Here is an 18,828-nt window from a genome sequence, read left to right as displayed (position 1 = left end):
TTTGTCACAGAAACATGAAACTTGAGATGAGTCCCATCCCAAAGGGCAAAGCACATTCACAGAGCAAAGACCAGACAGCTTCCAGCATGGGCAACATGCTCTGCCTGTGGTTTCTCAAGGAATGAGAGGAGAGGGGAAAAGAGCATTTTTTCCATTCCTGGCTCAAGCTGCTGAAGCCAAAAAAATTCTTGTTGCTGATTTTTCATGCACACAGATAGGGCAGAGAGATTGGTATATGTGAACATATAAATGCCACTCCTGAGACTGTGAAGGACATTTGATGAAAGATTCTAAATCAGCACTAGAGGCTATTTATAGAAAATTCTATAACTAAAGACCTGGATCTGCACATTCCCAGTCTCTGGGAAAGTTCAGGTCAAATCTGAATTTTGTTGTCTCAGGCATGCGTAAACCTAAGCAGCCACAGCTGCAGCCAATGTAGGGTTTTTGTTAATGCAGAATAAAAATGCCCAGAGCCTTGGCTGCAGGAGCACTTTTGTTTATCTGATCTCCTCCAAGAGCCCAAGCCTGCTTTCTGAGTAAGAAGCAGATGGAAGAACAAAACAGAGCGAAGGCCACAAAACCATACTGGGTGACTATTGTCTTGCCAGCTTGGGGTGCAGGGTGAGAGCAAGCCAGGCTCTTTGTCAGAGCCCTGCCTCCATGAGGGAGCAGCTCAGCTCCAGGCTGAGGGTTTCAATTCCCATTAGCAGCACAACCCCTGGAGCTGCCCAGAGGGCACCAGGCAGCTCCCACCTGCTTTGCTGCAATGAGTCCACGTGGACCAGAGCCCCAAAATTGGGTGCCCAGCGTTTTCTGCAGATGAGGCTCAGGGGATTATGTGTGTGCAAAGACCAGCTTCCTTTCCCCTGCACACAGGGCTGTGGCTGCCATGCTGGGCACACTGAGTGCACACCACAGCTCAGCAGCTTTGCAGCAGCCCTCACTGCCCACAATTGCAGCCTGCTTGGTTGGAGATTTTTGTGGCCTACCCCTGTTGAATTTCTTGCCTGCCTTATGTCCACCAGCCCTCTGCCCCCAGGACTCAGTGGGGCTGGAACAGATACAGAGGAAACATTAGAAGTAGGGAGGACTGAAAATCTGTAGTTCTGTCTGAAGCCTGGTGACTCCAGGGGTTTCAGAAGTGTAGGATTTCCCATGGAATTTCTCTTTGTTGAAGTCTTGAGCTCTGGCATTTTGTCTTGCATGGATTTTACTTTATGTCTGTGTGTTCTATGACTCCTCTTTAAGACAGCAGCAATTATTTCAGGCTCTGTCCCATGTGTTAATAAATGTCTGAATCCTGAGTCCAGTTCAATTTACTCAGCTTTTCTAGCTGGTTTCAAAAAACAATGGCTTACCTTTGAATTAGACAAAGATCAAAATTCTCAGCCTAGAGACATGAAACTGAGGCACAGAACATACTCTTGTCTCTAATGAAGTTAGTAGCAAGTCAAGGGTGGTAATTGTGACAGCCCAACTCCACATTTCTCTCCTGACCATTAGGTGGCTGAGCTGATTGGAAAGAAGATACAGAAAAGCTTATCACCTCTTAAAATGACCCTGCAATAAAATTCTTTATAGTGTTTAACCAGTAAGCACTTTTATTGTTGATTCTGAAGCCATTAAGACTACATTATGTTGGATTACAAGATTTTGGCTACATCTCCCACATTCGCATGCAGGCATTACATTTGCAAGGTTTTCTCAGAAAAACAGAGCACGTGCCTAAAATGCATGAAGTTACATGATTATAACATGGAAGCAGCATGTCAGTTACAGAAATTTGTACCACATGTACCAGTAACAAACCCACACCCCCATGTAAAGCTTCTTTATCCCTCAAAAATCTTACTGCTTCCTCTGTCCCACATCTCCATGCCCCAGCTGTTGATCAGCCCACATTCCCCACTGTTTCTGAAAATACTATATCTTCCTAAACAAACAAAAACTTAAAAAATTGAGTACAGTACATTTCCCCCCATAAAAACTAAAACATTTCCTAAAACATTTATCCCTCACAACCCTTCTCCTCATCTCCCAAATAAAAAAAATTCTATTGTAATCTACACATTTGTTCAAGCAATGTTATATGACAGGAATCCCTATTGCATTATTCAAAGGTATATCAGTAACAAACTTCTAAAAAAACTAGGATGACCCAAAAATTCCCCTTACCCCAAAACTACAGAGAACTGAAAATGCTACACTGCATTATCACACTTGCATGCATGGATCCTGAGCCACCTCTATTTATTCACCTTGAGCCCCTTTTAATAAATAACTGTCCAGCAGTAACATCCAGAAGTGTGCTGTCTCCTCCAAATTAAACTCTATATTTACAGAAGTAGGGCTGTTTTCTCAGTGAAATGTTTCTTTAAAAAAAAACCAAAAAAACCAAACAAACCACAAAAAAACTCAAAGTAACAACAATAAAAACTGCAAGTGATTAAAGAGAGAAAGCGTATTACTGATTGTGTTGTCTGAAGACCAACAGGACTAAAAAAGCATTAGGAGCACCAGGTGCACATGCATTTGAACTGGTACAGTTCATGAAATAATGTCATTCATTGTTATGCTTGCTCTTTCACATGAGAAGCTGATTATTTTTCCTTTTTTTTCCCTTTTTCTATTTAGGACCGTCTGCTCTGCAGGCTACTCCCACAGATGGCAACACATGCACTGAGCTTGAAAAATGGCCATAAATATGCTTTGATCAATGTGGTTCTGTATCAGGTTTAAACACACTGAATTTCCCTCCCTGCTGCTTTGCACCTTGTGTCATTTCACATCTGTAGTAAGTGTGAGACCAAGGCCTCCTGAATCCACATTTTCCTCTAGGATTTCGGGAAGAATTAGATATTCACTTTTTTTGCAAGTGTCAAATGGTGCTATATACTGGAAAATACATGGGAATCATTCCCACATGAGAACATTTCTTAGCAGTGTAACTACTGTAATCACAACTGGCATATAAAAGAATGCCAAAACAAACATTGAAATAACAGGCCCATTTGAGGCACTTTGTCCCTTCCTTTATTTCCAGACATTTCTCAGCTGATGGACACCAATATTACTGTCTTGATTTCAGTTGGTCTATTTTGATTTATACCAGGTAAGGTTCAAGCTCAACAGATGATAAAATAACAACTACTTTCTCTTACTGTGCTGTTACAGTGCCTGAGATCACTGCAAATGGGTACATTTCTGTACAATCAAAAGGCCTTTCTGTAGCCAGTGCAGCATATTCACTACTCCCACCTTTGCAAAGAAAATTCAGTTTAACACAAAAAAATTTCACTTTCCCTTTCTGCTTTACCAGCAAATTAAACCTGCAGTGCTCCTGTCACAGAGGCTGCAGCCAAAACTTGAGTTACACACCAAATGCCTAATTTTTTACAGTGAAAATGCAGGAAACTCCATTTATGCCAAATCTAATTCTCAAATCCATGGTGGTTCCCACTTCATCATACATGAAGCCATTCACCTGGGATTTGGCAAAGCCTAAGCTGCTCCTATTCCTGCTGCACTTGCAAGTTGTGCAGAATTGTTAGCATGTGTTATCTTTGTAAGTCTGTGTATTCCAGCAAAGACCAATCATCTCCTCAACTGCAAACAACAGGCATGTTGGATGTGTGACTGTGAGGCCCTGCCTGGGCCAGCAGCTCCACTGTCACTGGCAGGGAGTCAAATTCCACCAACACTGACATGAGGGCGAATCGCCAACTCAACTCACCTCTCCCAAGATCTCTACAGGTGCAACACAAGACAAAATCTGGCTCCCAGGCTTTGTCATTAGCTAAAATTAACTCTGGACCCACCAAGTCACTGCTTCAATCTCACTGCTGATAAGAGACTTGGCATCTACAGAGCAGTGGTCTGTTGCAGCCCCACAAGAAGTTAAAGCTCTAATTCCCTGCTTTTCCTGGCATGGGTATCAGTTTTATTGTCCTCTGCCATTTCAATTTCTAGTTGGCATTTGCTGGCTAATTATTCTCACACAACCAATTTAAGAAGCTGTTAGGTTCACTGTACATACACATTACAAATGGTCTTAGACCCAGCAAGGCTATTGTAGGGTTTCCACATTACCAGTATAACGCCCATCAATGATCTCTGTTTGTGAAGCACCTTCCCCACCCTTCCTCCTGCCCTCTCACTGCAGTCATCCAGTTCCTTTCACTGGGGTAAAACCATAGTTTCACCAGAACTGCAGTGGAAATTAGAACTGCTTTAGTTTCACCTTTCAGCTGAAAGAAACAGAGATAGGTGATGACTCTGTGTGTTACACTGGCTGCAAAAGGCCTTTCTATTCATAGGCATGCAACACTCAAGCAATTTTTGTAAAGCAAGAGAAACCAAATAAAACCCTGCACAGTTCCCACACACAAGCACAGGCACACACACACACACACACATACTCTTCTTTCCCCTCCAAACAGAAATCCATTCTCATGAACCAAATTATGCAGACCCTATTCAAGTGTCTAAAAAGAATGAGGATAGGGTTGACTGCATCCCAATTCTCCTTTCTGATCACAATGAAGTCACAGGTCAGCAAAGCACTTGGGCATAAGGAAGTTTCTCTTGACCTGCAGGATATTTTAACACATGCAGAAATGCTTTGCTGGCTCTGGCCTAAATCAGGAACAGCTCCAAGGCCAGCTGGCACTCACAACCATGATTCCACTACCTGCACCAATATACATGAGGTAAGAGCTAAGCTCAAGAGAGCAGAGCAGTGCAAGAGGAGAAGGAGGCTCTGTGGTTCTTCTGAGTCATGTTTGACAGCCTCAGCTGCATACACACGGCATGTCACAGTGATCAGCACAGACTGATGAGAGCTTGGTGGTGTTCTGCAAGTGGGCCTTCCACTGGAAACATTAAGCTTGATTTCTGTTTGTGCCAGCACAACTTTATATGCCTGTAACAACTGCATGAAAAGGTCTTAAATCTGGAGCAACTGCACAATACAGTTAGTGTTTTATCCTAGACTTATGTGCCAACAACTCTTGTGATGTGTTACACACCCACACACAGATGGAGAAATAGGTATATGCTGTGTCATAATGCAACATATCATTATTTTTACAACTATCCTAAAAACACAGCCAGTGCCAAAGCAGACCAGCATAGGTTCCCTCTCCAATACAATAGGTAGTGGTGGAGAAAAAGCAAGCTCAGGTGTTATTTTGATTCACTAGGGAATGCTCTGGGCACAACCCACTCAGGTATTGCTCAGTGAACACTAATAATGGGCTGGCCCCCAGTCCCGCGTCAGAAATTCCCACCTCTGTGTGGGCGCTCACATCCCCTTCTGGTGACACCCAAATTGAGGGCATGGGAGAGCAGCCAAGCATGTAAAACAGGGATAAAAGCTCATGCTCACTCTTCACACCATGCCTCTCAGCCACAGGTAGACTGCAGGGTTACATATTAGTGGGATCTAAACTGCCTAAAGAAATAGCTGCTCAAAGAGGAATTTATGTTTTAATCACAAAAGGATAAAATTCTTCTAGGCAGTAAGATCAAAAGGAAATTTATCCAGTCAAATAGCAATAGAATCAGTCCCTCAATGCTGCTGATATAAATAACACATTCTGTTTGCTTACTACAGCATCTGTGTTCAAATTCCATGTATGTTTGCTTCCTTTTGGACTACTCTTTCTATAAATGAAAGCTAAACACCAAGTCAATTGGTGTTTAGCTTTTTCAAAATTCCTCTGAACTTTGGACAAATAAGAACTCAAGTCTTATACAAAATCTGGATTTCTAGATGGAGTATCTCACTTTCAGTGGTTGTCCTATGCAACCACGTCTAAACGTATTCAGAGATGGCAGGCTCAAAACTGATTTTTCTAGGGGAAAAAATATATCCCTCTTCTATGATAGATTATTGAGCTAGATTATTGGCACATAGTCTTATGTTATCTCATGAATGTTATAGACCTCTTAAAACTTCCATGGAAATTCCACCTGCAGAACCAAAGGCAGAAAGTTATCTTTGCAACTGTTGATCCATATTAACATCTGGATGCAGTACTGTTGGGAAAAAAAAAAAGCAAATTCCTCAATGAACTATGTTGAACCAACTTGTAGGCGGCAGCTATCGAAGCCACTGATGCACGAGTACCGGCTAAAGTTATTAATGAATGATCTGACACACCAAGTCAGACAACTGTCCTAGCTAAATACATCTCCAAAAGTATACACACAAAAGCTGCTACTGTATCTAGATGATCATTTTGGTTTGTTTCTATACCCCATAGCTCTGAATCTTTCCACTGAATGTTTACTCAGCACGTGTGGTATAAATATATTCATACACTAAAATTGACACTTGGCAATATTTTTTTTCCCTTTTTCTTTTTTTTTTTTCTTTTTGCTGACCAGCAACAAATTCTGATATCTTTAACTGTAAACCAATACTCAATAAATATGCTGTGTTCAGCAAAGAGACGTGTTGTGTCGATCAGGTTTTGCTGCACTCTAAGCCATGGGCTGCGGGGGTGGGCGTGAAGGAGGAGGTCCAGGAGGGGCTCGGGATGGAGGTGGCCCAGGAGGTGGCTGCCTGGAAGGAGGCTGCAGAGACACAGGAGAGGAAGGGCTCCTTGGAGCGTTGTTGAGGGGAGCGTTGTCGCGCGACGGCAGCTTCGGTGGTGGGCTGTAAGGGGCAGAGGTGCCATCCGACTTCACACGGGTGAAGTTTATGCATCTTCCCTAGAGGTGAAGAAAAATTCATGATTAAAAAGTAGGTATTTTGACTCATCAGTACTTAGTCAAAGGTACTATAAGCAGAGAGGTCAGGCTACAGTTCATCTAGTATCATTCTCTTGGTCCTAGAAATTACATTCAAACTGCGCTGTATTAAAGTTCGTACTTTACTTGATTTTCAGAGCTATGGCCTGTAGATAATAGCCTAGCACTGGCTTAAACCAAAAGGGACCACATTGGAACTGTGTTCACATGTGCTCTCTGCTGTGCCACTAGAGCAGAACATGCCCAAAGTGACAGCTCCACCCAAATCATGCCTGCCTTGGTGGGTTCCTGACTGCAAAGCTGTGCTCAAAAAAAACTCGTACAGGATTATACCAGAGCAACAACATTAGCAAAGACAATCCATAGCTCTCATTTTCAAAGTGATCCTAGCCTGGCTGATGTCTGTGCTTTGAACATTACACTGGGATAGTACATGTGTCTTCTGTGCTGCAGTGTGGAACTGCAGAAACACCAACAAGGTGTGGGACTTGCACAGAGGGCTCTCCAATGAGTGTGTTTTTAGGATGGATGTGGGATGCAGACAGGCAGGACCTGATGGGAGCACTGTGTGTGGAAATGTTTAAATAGGAGTAGCTTGGATTTGAAAAAAAAGCAAGCACTGAGGATGCCCTAGTCAAGTAGGGGCTAAATGCAAATATATCAGGGTTTCCTTTAGCCAAAATAAAGCTTTGCATAGGTTCCCACTATCCAAGTTCCTGACAGGAAGAAAGAAAGATAGAGACCCCAAAGACCACCTAGCCTCTCCTGTGGGAAGCAGCCAGAGGCTCCCAGGTAATGCAAAAGCAACATGGCAACTTCAGTGAGGGACCTCAGATAGGCTGCACGCTGGAATCAACAAACTAAATTCAGCTTGAGGTTATAACAACATCCCCTGAGCAAATCTGGGGAAGGATTCCAAATATAGAAAACTTATCTCAAAGCAGCTGTAGATCATGATCATCCCCAACTACCAATAGCTGTGGCAGCAAGAATACAAAAACCCACATCAGTCACTGATTCTCTTGGCTCAGTGCTGCCTGGCACGAGAAAACTCTGAAGGTGTTTTGAGAATGAGCTGAGTTTCTGTGGCAAACTCACAAATCACAATTTCCTCAGGAAATGAGGCAGAAGCCATCACAGCAGAACCTCAACTGTTTTGTTGAGTGACTTCCAATGTCTGCACCTTTGTTCATGAAAACTATTTCTTTAGAGAGAGGGGAATCACTTATCTATGGCTTCTATGAAGAAAGGAAAACAGTGTTTCAAAAGAAGCTTGTGTAAGCTCCAGAGCTCAGAAAATGATTTTACAAATGTACTAAAACCCAAAGGGTACCACCCTACCACTTACTTGGACTGAATGGCTCTGGGCTTCCAGAGCTCAGCTGCAGACACGAGTCGTTTGAATGGACATGGTTGTTGCCTGCACACGAGACACACTCAGCAGGACTCTGTCCCAGCTTTCACCATCACAATTCACCACTACACTTAAACAACAGTGTCAATGAGTAGGATAAAATTCTCTCCCTAAAAATTCTCTCCAGGCTTGCTACGCCAGACTTTGGTTATGAACCAGGTTCATGGCAATACTATACTGAGGCAAGAGCATTTGCATGGAGGCAAAAGCCAAGGTCTTGGTTACTTCTGCAAAGACAAACCATTGGATCAAAAAAGCCAAGCCAGTGCTTTGCTCTACTCCACCACAGAACTCAAGTCCTCACCAGCATTGTAGCAAGCAGCCATCCTTTCCAGCTATTTGTTTTCTGCTGTGCTCCACTGTATTCAGAGTCCACTTGGAAATTCAGCAGTATTTACTGACATGCAATGAATGTTACAGATATATTTAAGAGCTAAATATTAAATTTCTAAAATTTAATATTTTAGAAAACTCAGCTTTGATATTTATAAAGTTATGAATTTAGAGCAGGTAAATAATCAGTCAGGATGAAAGAAAAAAAAAAGACTAAACAGAAAAAAGGTCAGAGGCGCTCAGATGAAATGCACCATACGGGCAGGGAAAAATTCAGGACAGAACAATCTCCCTCATAGTAAATGCAAAGCTGCAAACCCAACACTAGTGCTTTTGCCTACAAGCCTTTCCTGCCCCTCTGTTGTGTCTCTCTCACAAACATCAATTCCAAATATATTCATAGTCTATAATCAAAGGGGATCCCATAAATCTGTTTGCATTACTTTCACTTCAGTTAAAGTGATAGGCGACGTCAAACTGTTGCCAGTTTCTGCCACACTCACTGATTTGTCAGACAGATGGGCAATTTAAAGGCCATGCGCTGCATTGTGTCATGAAAAATACGGTTGGGTTGGGAGAGTCTGACAGACAGAGGCCTGGATGATCGATGTATGTATTGTGACACTTCCTCACAAAAGATTATCAGTGTTAGCCTGCAATCTCATATATCAAAGACTTCTGCTGAATACTGGAGCAAATCCTCCTGAGCACTTCAAGCAGCCATTGATAAAATGGGGCCAAACTCTAAGCCAGTGTCAGGATTAACAGCTGAAAAGGGAAGAACAAATGACAATAAATCATAAGTGATAGTTTGGACTTATCAAGTGTATTTTGTCAAAGGATTTCTAGGTTGAAGAATTAAGCCCTCCACACATCACAGTCTCCTTATAACAGAGTGCCTCTGTTTTTCTACCTAACATGCACATCCCTCTGGGGTTAGTTTATTAAAAAAAAAAATCCACTATGTTTCTCAAATAAACATGCTAACCACATGATTTTTAATATTCTCTGCTTGAAAGAATTAAGTAATTTCCTTTCCAAAGGCATATAAAGGCTTTTAAACCCTGGGAACACAGACAGAAATTAAGTACCCTGCACACTTATCTCTGCTCTTCCTGCACAGAGGATTAACAGGGATTAAGAAGCCACCACCACGTTACTAGTAGTAATGGTACATATTTTTCCAGAAGCATGGAACACACCAAGCGTTTCAGGGAAGGTGTCAGAGCTGCAAGGTGCAGCAATACCAGGATGATGCCAGGCACCCCAGCTGTGGAAGCTGTGCTATTGTGCTCTGGTGGCAGATGATGTGTGTGGGGCCAGCCCTGCTGGCTGGGTCCCGCGCCGCGCTCGGCCATTCAGGCACCAACCGAAGGGCAGCAGGGTGCCATATGGAGCTACGCCCTTGCTGCAGCTCACATCTGCACCCTCTTCCTCATGCACTATTATCTTGCCTCCCCATATGTCCATCCACTTGTTAGGCTCTTGTTATGCTGCTTGCCAAATTGGCTTTTCAAAAAGTACAAATACTGAAGCAGTGGGATCTGCCCTCGTCCCGACTCCAGCTTTTATCCCAGTGTAACAATCACATGTGCAATTCAGGCACTTTGTACTTCCAGGCAAAGTCTCCTCGACCACCTAGGATGTGTTATTGTGTGTGGTTTAAGGGGAGCAGGAAGGGAGGAGCCTCCTGAAAGCCACCGCCTCATGTTGCTGGGCTATCTTCATCACAGTGGTCACTACATCATTCCCCAGCACTCATTTCCCCAAAATCCTTAGCTACTACTCAGCAAGTTTTCAATTGACAGAAATGACTGCTAAAGAATCCAGGCAATTCAAAGAGTGCCATGGGGAAGTCTCTTCACCCATGATACTAGGAATACTTCAGCAAAAAGAATTTTAAAAATCCAGGCCATCTGCCAGTAGCTGTCCCTTTTCCCTCCTCATTTTAATACATGCATTGGTGTTTAACAAAAATCAAATCTAGTTTCATCTCTGTGCATGTCAGTATTCGTGTACACAAAAGTATGCCTGTTTCTTATTTTTAGCTACATCAGTTGACCTAATGAAAGGCATCCTTCCTATTATAAATTTTGCTTGATTTTCCATTCCCTCTTGGTTTGGCTTACAGAGTCCAAGTGCTGCAATTTGGATTTGAAGAGGTGTTTATCTGACTGAAAGAGTTAGCTTCACTTTACTAAATTTTCTTGTCTTTGATCTTTTAAGAATATGATACTTGCATTTTAGAATGGAATAAAATAAGCTATTTAAAGTTTGAGCATGGCCATTAAAAATACTAGACTAACAAATTAAAAATGAAGTTGCTTCCAGTAAGGAAGTATTAAATTATTAATTATTATGTTATAATATTTTTATAGTTTTATAATTTTATTATATTTTAAGTATTTTAATAATATTTAAATTTAAGTAATTTTAATAATTACTAATGGTTATTTACTATAAGTATTATTTAGGATGCTGAAATCCAAAATTAACATAATTTCCTTGGTCTCTCTCTCCAGTTTTGTTATCTATGTTTGTCTGTGGGATGAATCTGCCAGATTTCTATGGACCTGGTTCATCAGCATGTAGCTTAATTTCCTAAATATCTCTCAATAGTTCAGCATAAAAATGTAGCTCTAAATCTCAAAAGAACAGATTCAGATTTGATGCTACTCACAAAACCACAAGAGGGAGCATAAACAAAAAGTCACAATTACTTTAGCTAAGTGAAGGCTTTGATTCACAAACCAGAAAACAATGAGACAGACACCATTAAAGACCAGAGACTTTTGGGAAAATTGAATTTTGGCAAAATTAGGGACTACCCTGTCTTCTAATAAAGAACCAGAGTGTTGTAGCAGAAACACCTACACAGAATATGCTAAACTAGCCAGTAGGGGAAACTCATTTATCAGAGGTAGATTATGGATACAACACCTGTACAGTGAAAGAGATGAAGCAAGGTGGTACAGAGTTCCCAATATTTGAGTTCCCTGGGCAAGTGTCAGGATTAGCAGTTGGCTCCTCAGCATCTATGAGCATCAGCCTTTGCCAAAAGCTTCCTCACACTGCACTGCTTCACGCTGACTGTGCACTCAACATGTCATGGCTCATTAAAACCTTCATGGATTTCCTGGGAATTGCACTGATTACCCTCCAGCAGACAGGCTAGAAATTAGGGAGCTGCTGAAACAGTTTGTCACGTAAAACCCAGGGCTGCCTGGTTTTCAGGCACATACAAGTTACTTTTACTAACTCCTGCTCTTACATTTGGGACTCAGATATCATTTTTGTGTTGAAAAATAAAGTATTGGAAGTGCCAGAAATTCCCTTATCACCAGTCAGGTGACTGACCACATTTTCAGGTTAATAAATATGCAATTTATAATTATTTTCTAATTATAATATTAAATTATTAAATTATAATAATCAAAATTAATTATATGGTGGTTATTTCATTAATCATTAACAATTATTTTATGAAATTGTCTTTAATTTTTATGTGAAGCCACTTTAGGTTATCAGGGTTCGAATCAAAACATTAAATATCATCAAGTTAAAATATTTGTTTGCACAACAACCTGACTCTCATACATATATTCCAGTTTAATAAGTCCTCTCTTGTTCATAAAAATTTTCTGGGAAGCTATTTGGCACTCAGGACTAACACCTATAATGATGGTAATCCAAAACATGAAGAGATAAGAGAAAATGGGGTTGACTGAAGAGAAGATGCTTTTGTAGGTAAGGTCCAGTAAAGTGGCAGTGTCCAGCAATGAGAATGTAATAATTTCCTTTTGTGTTGCATTTAAAAAGGAAAATAAGTTCACCCATTCTTTTCCCAGTGTATTATCAGGCCTCTTCTTAAGGAAGCTCCTGTCACTTCTGCTCCCTCCCTTCTACGATGGAGTTATTGCAGGGGAGGGAAATCACTGCACTCTGGGCTGTGAATCACTCACTGTAACAGTCAGGACCCAGTAATGCCCTCAGGCACATGAGATAAACTCAAATAGAGAATCACAAAATGAAAATGCAAATGCACAAGGATGATCCTAGCAGCAGCAGCAGCAGCAAGCTCTGTTTACAGCACAGCATGAGCAAGGTGATGCTACCAAGAGGTGTGACCTACTGGGCTCACCCACAGTGCTGCTCATTGCAAAAGGAATTAGCCTGAGCTTTAGGATGTGGGAGGTAACCCAGCTTTAAACAGGATACAGATCCTGACCCAGGAAAGAGCAGTGATATTTAAAAGCAGCTGAGGCACGTGTGAATCCTTCACAAAGTCCACAAAAACCCTCTTATAAGTAAATAGCTGCTTTCTCTTCTTTTAGCAACCAAACTAAACCACCCACAAACTGTCTCACAGGAGCAGCCCAGGAGACACAGCACAGAAGTTAATCCCTGCCTCACAAACTCTGACTCCCAAACAATGACACCCTGCACATGGGCCAGGAGCTGGGCACATGGGGACAGTGACACACAGCTAAGCTATTCCTTGGGCTGCTGGCACATTCAGGACAAAATCCATTGTCTTGGCCCAGACATGGCTGACATTGCTGCCCAAAAAGCTCCGGCAAGATCCCTGAGCCCTCTCACAGAGGCAAAGTGGGACCAGCCTTGTTTGTAAATAAGCTGGGAGGAAAAAAAAAATCCTTCCAAGTGTAGTATGCCCTCAGACACCCTGGCTGTGGGGGCCAAATAGCTGATAAAATAGGATTTATGGCGTGGGGAAGGGATGAGAGAGCACAGGAGGTCTTCTTTTGACATTAAATGTGTGACAATCCCATCCAGGGATCCCCCAGGGACTAAGGGAGGTAGGTTGCTAGGACAAACTGACAAACAGATCCATGGCATGCACTGCAAATAATAGCAGCAATAAAAGTTCATCTTTTGGTTCACTTGCTGGCCTAAGGAAAAGTCAACAGCAACCAAAAGTCTTAATTTTTCAGGTAAAACAAGTATGTCAAAAAAATAAGTTTAATTTAGGCTTGAAACATGTGTTGTTAATTTCAAATAATCCTTGAGTTTCAGACAGAAAAGGTGTTTCAAAACAAAAATTGAAAATATTGAAACTTTTTCAGGGGTATATTTTCAACTTCAGCTAATTCTACTAACATGAAAAAACATTTACAGATTATCTAAAGGAACAGTTTAAAATCAAAATAAAGACAGTAATAAGGAAAACTGTGTTCAATTCTACCAGACAATTAAAACAGGAGCTGTTTTGCAGTAAGATTAATAGTTGCACTATCCCAGGCTACTGTAGCTTCTTTTACCAGAATACTGAGAGTTGAATACAATCAAGTACTGACAGTTTTCCCAGACACACATTTGCACTGTTCCCAGTTCACAGTCCCAGCTGAGCACAGCACTGCTTGAAACAAGGGGTGGGTCTGCTGGGAGCAGTCTGTTCAGTTAGGTTGAAAACCAGTGCAGGAATACACTGAAGACAAGGGGGGCTACTTCCAATTTACCACTGGAGAAAGTGGATAATAATGAGGAATCTGAGGGAGGAATAGCTCAGCCAGGGAAATCAGACTTTTAAGCTAGGACAAGTATCCTTCAGCAAAATAAACTTTGCTGAACACAAGCCCACCATCCAGCTCTCTCATGGCTGATACCACTTTTTCAGCTGAGGCACACAAGGAAAGAGGCATGAAGAGCCCACCCCAGTACAGAAGACAGGGCTATTCAAATAATATGCATCACACTCCATTCAGCAGGAAACTGCATGCTGCTTCCAGCCCTGCCTCTGCTAGGAAATGCAGCAATGGGCTACAGACATCTCCTGAAGGAATGGCCAGAGTCACAAGATATCCTGCAGGAATGCACAAAACATCACATGTCTTGGACCTTGCTGAGGCTGTGGCTGAGCTAATGCACAGGGCAGATCCGTAACAAAGCCTGTTGATTCTAAGCCCTAAAAAAGCAGAAGTGACAACAGGAACAGAAGAGTAACACTGGACATAACCAAGGTCTATCAGGTACACCTTACATTCAGTATGAATCTCAGAGTATGACCAGACCAAATCCCATCCAAATCTCAGAAAAGTATCTTAACCTAAGCCTGCACTCACATGTGTTTTACTGCCTTCCCCTCTCCTGACAGCTTTTATGGATGAGGGTCCCAGAGTAGAGGAAGCAAGGAGAGCCACTGTCAGGTCATGTCATCTACACAAGGTTATGCAGGGGGAAATAATGGTATTTACAAGTTGAGGACTTGTGACTCACATCCCCTGTTTTAACCACAGCACCACACATTTCCAGACTTGAATGCTGACCAGACTAAAATGTGGTTCAAGAAAAAAAACACAACAGTGGTTGCTTTGCAAAAGATTTTCCTCTTTCCTTTGGTTGTTTTCAGGGAAGAGGACTTTGCATTTGTCCATCCCCTAGAATGGGGAGGGCTTTGGAGCACAGCAACAAAGGCAACAAACATTTGCTGGGTGCAACAGCCTCAGCCTTGAGGTATTGGTGGCTTGCTGGGAGTAGCAAATAGGCCACAAAGGACCATAACTGATCTTGCTCAAACTGCAATTAAGTGTCATCATGCTTTCCTGAGTGAATTATTTGACTGTCTCTCAAGAGCAAGCTGGGGTTATTGTGTACACAATGTTATTCACCTGACTAAGGTATAGAATAATGATGGAAACTCAGAGATTCCTGGTGGAAATGGTTATTATTTTGCCTTGCCTCAGTCAAAAATGTAAGATCCTGGCCCACAACTCAGACAAGCTGCCTCTTTGTGTAAAGTCTGGAAACAGGCACAACTATCACCAGTGCTTCTCTGGGTAACTGGCCCTTAAATGGCTCTACTGCTACCTAGAGCAAGCAGATGGTAAATCCACAGTTCTCAGCTTTCCCTGTGCTTATCTCACATGGATTATATTCTTCTGGGATGGGACTCATACAGTTAATTTTCAGTGCTGGCACCTTGACACAGCACAGAAAACTTCTTCTCCTGCAAAAGCTCCTGTGTTAAACTGAATGGCAGATTGTCATGGGACACAACTACCTCACTCTAAGAACGAACACACTAGAAAAGCAACCCAAGTACCAAAGTCCTGACATGGAACTCTGTGTCCCATTTCAGGCATGCCAGAGACCTAACACTCTGCAAACAGATCCCTGCCATGTTTCCCCCGTGCACCTTGCAGTTACTCTTTCCCATGAGCACTCCATTGCCAGCTCTCTCCTAGGAACTCTATTGCACACCCTGCTCTCACCTCAGCAGAGTCAGTGGCCTGTCCCCCAGCAGTAGAAAGAACCCCAAATACACCTCCTCTCAGTTTCAAAGCTCAACTCAGAATGCCTGGTGCCAGCATTGCAAGAAGGGACACTGCTCTTGTTAAGCCTAACTTTAAAGTTTCTGAATATCCCACTCCTTAATAAGCCAATGAAGACTGATCTGTCTTCTTAGGCAATTAAATTCCTAAAGGATGAGGAAAGCAGAGGTTTATTCACATGACAAAAAAAACCCCCAGAAAACAAAACAACCAACCTGAACGATTTTTAAATGCTGTAGAAACCTCAGGGTTGCCACAGAAAGCACAAGGCATTTGCTGTCCTGTTGTTCCTATCTAAATTCCTATTTATATTCCAGACTAAAACTGGTACATAAAGCTGGAATGTTCAAAGCAAGATTAGGTTCATCTCGAGACCTAACACACACAGATCTAAGCTCTTCTTGCTGTCTAGTGACTTTTTGTTACTTGTATAGTGGGAGATTGTGATTTGGGTTTTTTTCTGGTACCACAACATGAATCACAATAATTTCTACAAGAACAGAGACATCTGGAAGTACAGCTCCTCTGAGCAAAGTAATAAGGCAATACATTTTGAATTTTAGTTATCATTCTGTACAATAACTTTAGTGTGAATAATAGTGTGAATACATCCTCTTACACAGTATTTTTTATTTCTGCAGCTCAAACACCATCAGAAGGTCACAGCATTACACATTCACATAATTACTAGAAGTATGCAATGTAAGCAGAGAGCTAAGGAAGGCTGGGGAGGGTACTTTCTGCAGTGTTACCCAACTCAAAGACAATGAGGGATGCACAGATCCCAGCAAATCAACTGAAACAGTCAGATGATGCTCAGCATTGACCCAAGGGTGCTGCTGAGAAACAAATAAACACATTGGCTGCAGCATTCCTGTCCATGTGCAAACTGTGGATCTGTACATGCTGCCCTAGTAAGGGTGTGTGCATTTGTGCACTTTTCCTCTCAAAAGAGGTGTGCCATCAGTACTGCTAAAGCCCAAGGCAGCCTCCAGACTTCAAGTCAGGCCCCTGGACACACTGTAGGATTGTGGAGCATCAGTGAAGTGATGCCTGGAAAACTGTGATAACACAAGAGCCTGTTCCCCACATGCAGACATGTCAGAGCTGCAGTTAATGAGGGATTAACTCACCAGGCCTTATCCCAAAGACATGTTTCCTATAAAAAGGCCCTGAGAATCAGACTTGATGAAGCTATTCCTTTATCATAAATATCAGAAAAAAAAGTGGCACATATGTTTTTTAAGACTAGAAGAAGAGTCCCCTTTCTACCTAACAGAGTCTGTCTACTAAGTGCTCATAGTACCAGAAGGAACATGGCCTCAGCTGCTAGAATTTACTCTTCACATCACTCATTCACTGTACAATTGCAGTAGAACAGAAGTGAAGTAACTTATGCAAGCTACAGCCAGTGCCTTAACCATGAGGCCAATCCTTCTTCACCCTGTTGTGTGCCAAGTAACACCAGCCCTGGACTTGCACTCATCCTTCACAAGAGCCCCTTGCTCCTGAGCATGCCTCTGGCTGCCAAAGACATGGACAGGCTGCTGGTCTGACCTGGGTGCAGACAGGCAGCATCCATCCCCAAAGTCTGTGAATTCCTCCTCCACAACAGAAATAACACAGTCCTGGCACAAGTGAGGGGTACTGCAGTATGTGGGCTTCTTGTAGGACAGGAAATTCATTAGTCACTGATTACATGTTTCCAGCTGCAGCTCTAACATGTCCTGGGAACTGTGCATTAGGACATTGGTCCCACACCACAGAAAGGGAGATTTTTCCCCCATGCCATGTCTGCTAAAGCAGGAATAAATCTTAGAGATGCCTATGTCCTTTAAAAAAAGAAGAAAAAGTAGCAAAATGGGAGCTAAACGTGTCACATTTTCATTGAAAGTGACATCACCCACTGTGGCAGGCAATGCCCTCATCTCTTTAACTTTTTCAGCAGCTTATGAAGGTAAAAAGCAAAGGGAGAAAAGCCCCAGGACCAGGCAGCAGCCACTGATAACTACAGTCTGCAGGAGCTCAGGGCTGCTTTTCCAGCCCCTCCTGTAGCTCTGCCAGTTGTTGCACGGGTGATTACAACACATCTCCAAGCAAGAGGCAGGGAAGCCTATTAAAAGCCATTACTGGGCCTGGCAGAGAAGCAATTAGAATAAGCTGCAAGTAGCAGCAACACGTGGGCAGCCAGCGTGGCGTGACAGGTGGGTGCTGCCATCTCCGTGGGCTGCAGTCAAGCTGCTGACCACCTGTAAGTAGCAGCTAGAGAACAATTATTAGTCATTAATAATCCATAAGCTTGGTGTCCCAAATGCCTGGCAGAACACTAAACCTCACAGCTGTAAGGAAGGTAAATACTGTGTTCTTATGATTATTTTTGTTGTTAGGAAAACTAAGGCACATAGATGTCATGGTCAGCATTAGAAGTAATCACACAAAATTTGAGGGTAATCAGACCTTCTGAGCTTCAACAAACCTATCAGACTAGGAGTGATCACTCTGAAAGGGATGCACAGAATAAGGAACCCATACACTCCTCATTTCAGAGGCTGCAGTTTAAAATTGCAGCTTCTCTGCCTTGTTCAAAGTCACACCGTAACTCAAGGGTGGGAACTTGAATGGATCCAGAAGTTCTGGCTTCTAAAAGGACCAGCTCATAGTTTGTGACATTTTTGGCTGCACAGCAGCCTGCTTCTAGTCCTGTTCCCCAGGAAAGGACTTTACATGTACAAACCACAGGGTAGTACCACTAAGGCATTGCTTTTTACTAAGTAAAGTCCCAGGGGTATGCAAGGGGATGGTGACAGCAAAATCCAGTCTACACTCCCTGTTGCAGCTACAAAATTTTCAGTGAAAATAATGAGATCACATTTTAAGTCTTTAAAGTAAAGGATCAATTCTGCCTGAGGGGAAAAATGTTGGGTTTTTAGTCAAGGACTTTGGTAAACCAAGCCTCTAAGAATTTCCTGCATCAATCAGTACGTGCTGAGAGGCAAACTGGAATGGAATTGCTGAAAGCAGCAACTAACAGAC

At 42.4% G+C, this 18,828-nt stretch overlaps 1 protein-coding gene across 1 annotated transcript in view; it reads right to left on the bottom strand.

The window, feature by feature from the left end:
• Window positions 1-1,586: 1,586 nt before the first annotated feature.
• The window catches only part of ANTXRL (ANTXR like), a 58,465-nt gene continuing 41,223 nt past the window's right edge, over window positions 1,587-18,828 (bottom strand). The window contains exon 18 of the mRNA XM_063163606.1: window positions 1,587-6,720. Coding sequence (XP_063019676.1) covers window positions 6,490-6,720 — 231 coding nt within the window. The 3' untranslated portion in view covers window positions 1,587-6,489. The remainder of the gene's footprint in view (window positions 6,721-18,828) is intronic.

Source organism: Melospiza melodia, chromosome 9 (genome assembly GCF_035770615.1).
Source record: "Melospiza melodia melodia isolate bMelMel2 chromosome 9, bMelMel2.pri, whole genome shotgun sequence".
In the NCBI taxonomy this organism is placed as follows: domain Eukaryota; kingdom Metazoa; phylum Chordata; class Aves; order Passeriformes; family Passerellidae; genus Melospiza; species Melospiza melodia.
This window is presented reverse-complemented; position numbering and strand designations above follow the sequence as displayed.